Genomic DNA, 8,863 nt, shown 5'->3' on the forward strand with positions numbered 1-8,863 from the left:
TAATTTTGAATCGTGGTCAGATGCTCAGCCCAACACCTGAGCTGGTATCTCCTTCCCCAAACTCCACACCACACCAGTGGATGACATCATATAACTTAAATATAAAAACTTCATATTTTTAACCGACTAAATAACTGTAAGAACAAAACTTATAATCAAAAATTTCTCAAACAATCTTATACGTTTAACTTTCAAGCAGTTTTTCAATATGAAAAAAATAGATGATTTTTTTAATTCAAAAAAATTTGAATTATATGTAATAACTATAATATATGAGTTCTAAGACATTTTAGTGGATTAATAGGAGTGGATTTTAAACACTCTACTTCATTGTACTCTGAAGTTCTTCTTAATTCTAACTTAAATGGATGAACGAGAATCTTTTAATCATTAAAACATAAAAATTTTATTCTTTCATCATCATAATAATTGCCAATTTCATCTTTCACATTGGAGATGAAAATTTCTTCATTTGGAGATATTAATACCCTCATTACAAATGATCTCCAAGATCTCTCGCAGATCTCCAAGAAAATCTAACTGTAAATATTAATACCTATATTTTAAATTATTTTTTATTTTGTTCCCCCTAAAAAGATTACGCGCTATTAAATTCTGTTTAGGAATAAGAAAGATTCAAATGAAGAAATTGCTTCGGTTCTCATTCGTCTTCATCATTTTCTTCTTCATTTGGAATTCCAGAAGTAAAAGTCGAAAAAATTACAGACGCATATGATAAATCTTCACCATTTAACTCCCCTATCCCTTGGGAGCTGGATCCAGAAAAATCTTGATCTAGAAAGAAAAATAAAACTTTATTTTTAGATTTCTTGACACACATACATTATCCTTCGCTGAAAGAATATGAATTTAAAATTATGAATTAGCATCAAGAATTATCATTTTAAAAAAACCAAGAATGTTTTATCTTAACTTTCTTGTCTAATTTTGCCTGTAATTTAAATTTATGTCTTATCAATAATACAATTAATTAACACTTTATCAATAATACAATGACAATAAGATATTTCCACTTTTAAATCTGAGAATTTTATTTTAACTGACATTAATTTTCTTAGATCAGTGGACATATGAATAAACATGAGTAGTAAACTGAGTAAATCTGCAATACATTTTAAATTCATTGATTATGAAATGTGCATTGTTGACAGCATGGGTGAACATAAGAGAAAAAGAAATAAAAATTAATCTAGAGATTTCAAATAATTTTTAAAACTTTAATTCAATATAACTTTTATCCACGTCATACACAAAAATGGCTATTAACTACAACAGCTACTTAACAGCTATTACGTCGCTGACCATTTTATGGTATAAGTGTGTGTGATATAGCATGGTCACATGACATTAATATTTTCCTTAGTTTTGCAGTTAATGTTGTTGTACTTACAGATAAGTGTGCCCAAAAGAATTATTGGGATTCTTGTGAATTTTCCGATGATATAGATTTTTCAATTGATTATTTGAAAAAAAAAAAAAAAATACTGCACTAAAGATTTTTGACTTATTGATTTTTTTCAGCAATAATTAGGTTGTTTGTAAAATGTGGTCTAAAACAATTTGGCTAAGCATTCTGAAATAAATATTTTCGCATGCTGCCGATAAATAATAAATATAAATAGCTTTAGCAGTGTTTTAAAAATAAAAAAATGATAGTTTGGTTAAAAATTTAGGAGTCAAAATAGTGGCAAATACAGAATTAATAAGTAAAATTTTAGAAAAAAAAACTAAACTTAAATCACGTATATAATGCACTATATATATACGTGAATTAAAATTAAAACATTGACTAATAATTTTAAACATTGACAATTTAGTATTTTTTCTGCTTTTTAGGTTTTTTATTTTTGAATTGTATCCAGCTGCTTTCTGCATCTCACGCTTTAATGACTTTTGATTTCAGATCTAGATTTTCAGTAAAAATATTGGTTTTTTTTCCTCTTTTCAAAATGCTGATTCAAGTTGTTTTTTTTTTAAATTTTTTTTTAAAGAATTTGCATTTCTATTATTTCTTAGATTTTAGATTTAATCTAGATTAGACTTCATTATCACTATATCTAGATTATTGAAAGATCATTATATCTAGATTATTTTAATCATTATTATCACTAAATAATAATGATTAAAAAATCAATTGCATTTTAGAGCTAATTGCTATCAAAAGCCGGCATTGGATGTTTGCATTGCGTTGGATTCTTTTCATTCCAGATAGTGGGAATATGCAAAATAAATAATAATAATCAATTATGTTTAATGGCAATAAGCAAATTAAAATTAGCTTAATGAAAATTCATTTTTAGACGTAGTGAAAGGAATTGATTATGTATTTCGGTTAAATAACACTTTTTCTTGACAAATTTCATCCAAAATTTGCTGTATTTTCATAATTTTGGTCTAAGGAAGCTTGTATTTAAAATTTCAATGATTTAAAGTCATCTATCTCAATGTCATATTATGCTGATATAGACAAAATTATAATTTCGAAAACATAACTTCGTACTCCAAGAATTTTAACTCTTTCAGGAATCCTAATTTTCTTTCTGAAATAATTAAACAAGAATTATTTTTCTTAATCAGGTTGAAGTATTAATGATTGATTATCGGAAATACATTTTTAATTCTTAATATATGACAACACTAAGAATGTTTTTTTTTCTTATACATCTATAAGTCCATTAATTCAATTTTCAAGAAAAAAATGTCCTGTAAGGATTAAGGGGACAAAATATTTATCAAAGGAATAACCAGTAATTGCGTCACAATTGCATCCAGAAAACAAAATGAACAAAATGCGAGGGTCACTCATAAAGTTAGTTGTATTCCTTAAGAACACAAAACAGGGTTGAAAATTTACAATAACTTGAGACGTTTTCTAAAGTCCCATGCAAAACATTTTTTCGACATATTTACCTCCGTTATTTAAACATTTGTTGAGGCCGTGGAACAAGTTTATCAAGGTTTTTTACAAAGACAATTCGTCAAACGTCATTCACGTAAGCACCAATCTCAGAATTCATCGCAGTTTAAGGTCTTCCTTCTCGCTCAAAGTCTTCAACATTTGTACGTCCTTTTTCAAACATGTTGCATTACTTCCTGATAGCTTGGCGTTATATTGCGTTTTCGCCATACACTTCATGCAACTTCCGATATATTTCAATGCATTTGTACCACAAAACGCCTACAAAAATGAATCACTGCCTGTATTTTTAATTTGGACACTATTTCATATACTGAGGCATGTTTATGACGGAGAATAGATAAACTGTAAAAGCAGCTTAAAAGCCGCTACGTCACATGAAGAGGCAAATGTCTGAAGTGTTACCACAAAGTTTCATCAAAATAGCCTTTCACTGAAAAATTTTACAAAGGAATGCAATGTAACTTTTTAACTGAGCTACTCTGATTAATTTTGGAGCTTTACTCACCAGTATCTTTGGTTGAATCAGCTCTAATAGTAGTTTTATCTTTTACACTAGACGAGGTTTCTTCATTATCCTTGTCTATTTCAGTTGCGCATGCTTCCTCTGTATGAATCTTCTGATTGTCATCTGTACTGTCAGCTGAGTTGCAATTCTCTGGATCTTCCTAGAGCAAACAAGCAAGCATAGTAATGATCCTTTGCTTAGATAATTTATTGGATAATGCATTATATAATTAGCTTGTTTATTGTTGCTGGATTAAATAAAATTGGATTTTCATTTATATCCGAATAAATAAATATTTTTATCATTATTTATATTTGGCATCACTGCGAATATTTTGTATATTATTCGTTTATTTCTTATTATTATCTAGTGTAAGCATCATGTGAATTCTTAATATTATTATATATTCATACTTCAGTTCTTTTAATTTAAAAGTTGGAATTGGACTCATTTTTCTATCCAACTTCTGATCATAAGTGGCTTTTTACAAAGAAAGATAATTCTTTGAAATTCTTCAAATATTTTGTTAAAGAATTCTAAGGTTTCTCCGATAATAACTAATATCTGTCGATGCGATATATATTAAATATTTAATTTTACGATCAGTATGAACATTTAACAAGTTAATTGTAGCTTGTTGATTATAAAATTATAAAAAAAAAATCTCACTTTTATCAAATGAATGGCTCTTGCTATCATTAGCCACAATTAGATATTGAGACAAACTACCCAATCTAACCAAATAATTACGAAATGCTTAGAATGTGAGAACATGTACATAGAGTAACTGTCAAAATCTAAATTATTTTTAAAGACTCGCAGCAAATCAGCATGCACTAAATAAAATTTATTTAGTATTCATTTAAATCACCTTGATGCATCAATCACCTTGATCACATTAGAAATCACACATTCAAAAACGTAATTAATTTTTCTCTACAAATAAATTATAGTTTTTGTCCTTTTCGCATATCTGCCTTTCCATTTGGAAGAAGGGCAACAATCATTATTAATTTAGAGAAATTATAAATATTCCAAGGATAACAGTTTTTGAAAATCTCTGATGCTCCATGTTATGCTAGGTATAAGGTCTTGTATGATGATTTAAATAATCGATAAATCGATTAAATAATCGATTTTATTAATTTTGTAATGTGTGTTTTCCAAACACAAACCTCTTTTTCACAATGTTCACAGGCAGAACTCTTCCAATATTACAGTCTGAAGCACTTTCAAAAGAAATGTTCACGTCATTTGGGCCATACTTTCAAGAATTTCTCATTAATTAAAAGGATACAGAAACCTGTTTTAATTTTTATTTCAGATCCTTGCTCCCTTACATTTTCTCCAAATTTTTTCCGACAACAAAAACAACTTGAATTGTGCTTAATACTATCGTTTCCGGAAAATGATAGTTAACATTGACATTTTCTACAGTAAATATAATTCCAAAATTGAGAAAAATGGTTTATACAGCATCCAAATATAAATTCTAAAATTCTTTAGCACTAATATAGAAATTGTTCCGGGCGATAGTAAATAAAAAATTGCGGAAACTTTCTCTTTGGTTGAATATTTCTAACGTAGTCAGAAAATTTAACGCAATTTGGACAAGAGTTTTTTTCCCCTTAAGTTATGACTTCCCTAATTAGATAGTTACAAATCTAAAATTCTATCATTATCAGAGAATTGATTGAGTTCCTTACAGACTCTTCGACAGCAGACGATTCGCCGATTTCCTTGGAACATGATCCGCTATCATCACAATTTAGAGATGAGATATGCTCTGACAACGCAGCCGAATCATTTTCTTCGCATGCCATCACAAATAATAATACCTAAAAGATATTTAATAGTACAAAATAAGCTTATTTATTTACTAAATTAAATTTTTTAAACTGTAATACTCTATGAAATATTAGTAGAACATTATGCAATTCAGATAAAATGTATTAGGCGATTATTTTATCACGTGTATCTTTAATTTTCTGAGTTAATATGTTGTTCTGCAAAAAATTATCAGTAGAGCTACAAGAAAATATATATTACTAATAAAGAATTTGTCTTCAAGCACGTGGTATATCGAAATGTCTACTAAGAGGAGGATTGAGGAAATTTGAATCCTGATTTTATTTATTATTTGTTGAATATGGAATTTTTAGCTTATTTATTTTTTTGTATTAGATTGATTATCGATCACGTTTGAGAATATAAGGATTGATTAAGGAGAGAGTTTATTATTTATTACCATCGTCAGATAACGAGCCCGACATTTTAACAGGCATTCTGGTTTAATCTTCGATGATTTAATATACATCAGATCTACGTGGATAGTAGATTATTGGTACAATTGGGATATGAAGAAAGAATTCTCCGATATTGAAACCGAAATTTTATAACAATGGGTCATTGGTCCTAATTAAATATGGCGTACGAAATAGAACATCCTTAAGAGAAGAAATATTGTTTGCAAATCTAACAGAAAATGCATAACAAAAAAAACTAAATACAATATTGTTATTTTCTAAATCTCACTTAATTAAAAGAATCAAATCATAGAGATAGATTTTACGACATATAGGCTTGGGAAAAGTATTTTTTCTTAAACTCATTAACAGACGATAACTTTCAGAGATACATTTTTATCATATGGCTATCATTTTATCCGACTTTATAAGAGGAATTTTAAAATCGGTATATGATTGTAAGTTTTTGGTGGTTATGAAAATTCTTCATCATAAAGGAATGAACCAGCATTTCTGAAGATTAAAAATTAACCTTCTTGGCTGGCAAACTATTGTAAAGAGAAGAAGATACAAATACAATGAGAAAGCTGGTGGTACGAATTTGTCTTTATTAGTCTAAAATCGTATAGAGATGCTGTATTTGGCAGTTCAAACTATAATATCTTTATTATATCTTTAGTAGTATATAGTATCGACTATTATATCTTTTTAATATAAATACATCTAAATATTCCGTTAATTAAATATGTTTGGAAGATTTTTGAATTTATAACTAAACAATCGTTCTCTCTTTTTTTTCTAAATAAAGAACAATAAAGAATTCCATAAAGGTTTTTGTAAAGAGTCTGTCAACTTTGATAGATGCAAAAGAAGAAAATGGGAACTTTAACCTTGAAAATAAACTACATACTCAAATTGTGACCTACTTAAATGAATATCCAGAGATGTTCAATTCATGATTTTAATTTTCTTTATTTAGACTGAAATTAATTTTCATTTTACTTGACATGTACAATTATTTATTTTATTGCCCCACGCTTTCAACGAAATCAAAGAAAAGACTTCATTTAGTAACTCATATATTTTAGTTTAATACAATAAGACAACAGAAATTTTGAAAATCAAAATTTGACAAAATAGGAAACTGTTTTTGCTTCCATTTGAATCATTTCTTTTTTTGCCAAGAAAGCTTAACATTTGCAAGTTATCCGAAATGTTACAAAAACACTGAGCATGAAAGGAAGAATATAAAATACGCGATAAATTTTGAATATTAAGGGAAAAAAATGTTTACTTATATAAATGTTAACTTTAGATTATATTTAATCTTTATAAAAATCACATGACACGTTCTAATACATTAATTAACTTTTTATATAATTCTCATCAGTATAAAATTCAGATTACAACTGAACGATTTAAATTTACATCGTAATTTGATGAACCAATATCATTTTTTAAAGCTAGTACTAAAAGTTATAGGATGTGAATTCAAGATTAGAAATTAAAAAACTAAATTTTATTGTAATTTCCCATACGCAGTCCCACCTTTCAATTAATTTCGTTTACACAATAGAAAACGGGTACCAAAGCTCCCTTTTATTAAGATGCGAAAGGTGTATAAAAAATTACAGAAAAGCGGATGATGATGCAGTTCCAAAAATGAATTATGGTATTAATATTTCTATTTTTTTGAAAAATGACTGACGTTAATTCAAGTTTTCATAACCTACCTCTTGAGGCTTAATATCTGAATCATACTTACATGCAATTCATAATAACTAATCCGAAATCCATAAAACTAAGATATAAGTTATATAAAAGCATAACATTTATAATCTTTTTACTATCATTTACATTAATTTAAAGAAATTAAAAACAAAAACAAAAATGATTTTTACTTTTACGAGACGTACTTTAGCACGAAAACTGAGAGAATGATGTTCTTGATACTGCGCTGAATATACACTTCCAGGAACTGAAAGAAATCTTTAAAACAATTCTGAACAATGATTAACAACCTGTTATGAGCATCATGATGTTTTTTTTAATACGACATCGTTTGCAAATTCCATACGTGATTTGAGAATAAAAGGTCATGGTGAAGGTTAAAAGGTCACGAATGATCCTTCTTGAAGACGCGCAGTATTAGCCTTTTAACATTTTTTTTGTATGTATGTATGTGTAAACGATGTTGGAAAAAAATTATTTTTATGAAAAGTCCAAGCGAAGTATTTTTTTTATTATTATTTTCTTATATAATTTCATAAAATTGTTCAATAACAAAAAGAAACAGATGAAAGTGGAGCCAAATTCGATGGAATTGGCTTTTAAGTATAAAAAAAAGGCTTAATTATAATTTATAAACCAGCAAAAGTGGCCGCCCTGAAACTTTATTGCATAATCTAAAAATAATGTGCTTATCCAACCCCCTCTTCAGCATATAATTATGGACACTGGATAAAGTCACGAAATCTTGCATGCCATTGGTGTATAATAGTTACGAAATATAGACCTTTGACCTGAATTAAGATTTTTACTGAATCTACCATGATAATATGTATTTTGGACACCTGTTGCAGGCCGATTGACACCAAAATTTTACACAAAACGATAGTTGGGGTCACAAAATAGGATACCGAATTTCTTTGATTTAAATCATTGAGTTGTTGCGTTATAACGTTTAAGTTCATGCTAAACTATAAATTGACTGATGATGAACCGTTTGGCGAATTTGATTCAAACTTTGATAAGTATTTATATTTTAGATACCAATATATATTGTATCTAATATTTATAGTATCTATATTTTAATATCTGTAGTATAAATATATATTAGTATCTATATTTTAGATATTTTTGTACCCACATTTTATCTACTGGACTCTTTGGGTTTAAACTTAATTCAGTTCACTTCAACTTGAACAGCCAGACAAACATACTTCCTGCGAATGGATATCACTTAAAATTTCATATAAATCTATAAATTTAGTCTAATGTCCCCATATAAAATTTCATTTGTCTAATTCAAAATGTTTTTGAGTTGTTGTGTTCACAGACAGACAGACATAATGACAAAAATATTTTTTCGGTGTCAAGGGGGGGGGGGTCTAAATCGTTGAGATTTTTCAAATTCTCGAGTTCTAATTTTTTTGACGATAGCAGTATTTC

At 27.9% G+C, this 8,863-nt stretch overlaps 1 protein-coding gene across 1 annotated transcript; it reads right to left on the reverse strand.

Annotated features, from left to right (window-relative positions):
• Positions 1–661: 661 nt before the first annotated feature.
• LOC129966328 (uncharacterized) lies at positions 662–7,680 on the reverse strand. The gene is made up of 4 exons (XM_056080748.1): positions 7,609–7,680; positions 5,153–5,284; positions 3,447–3,606; positions 662–795 (listed from the first exon to the last, which is right to left on the reverse strand). The coding sequence occupies exons 2-4, from the start codon at positions 5,267–5,269 to the stop codon at positions 662–664; spliced, it is 411 nt and encodes a 136-aa protein (XP_055936723.1). The 5' UTR covers positions 5,270–5,284; positions 7,609–7,680.
• Between the last annotated feature and the right edge of the window lie 1,183 nt (positions 7,681–8,863).

The sequence above is a fragment of the Argiope bruennichi genome, chromosome 4, assembly GCF_947563725.1.
Source record: "Argiope bruennichi chromosome 4, qqArgBrue1.1, whole genome shotgun sequence".
NCBI lineage: Eukaryota > Metazoa > Arthropoda > Arachnida > Araneae > Araneidae > Argiope > Argiope bruennichi.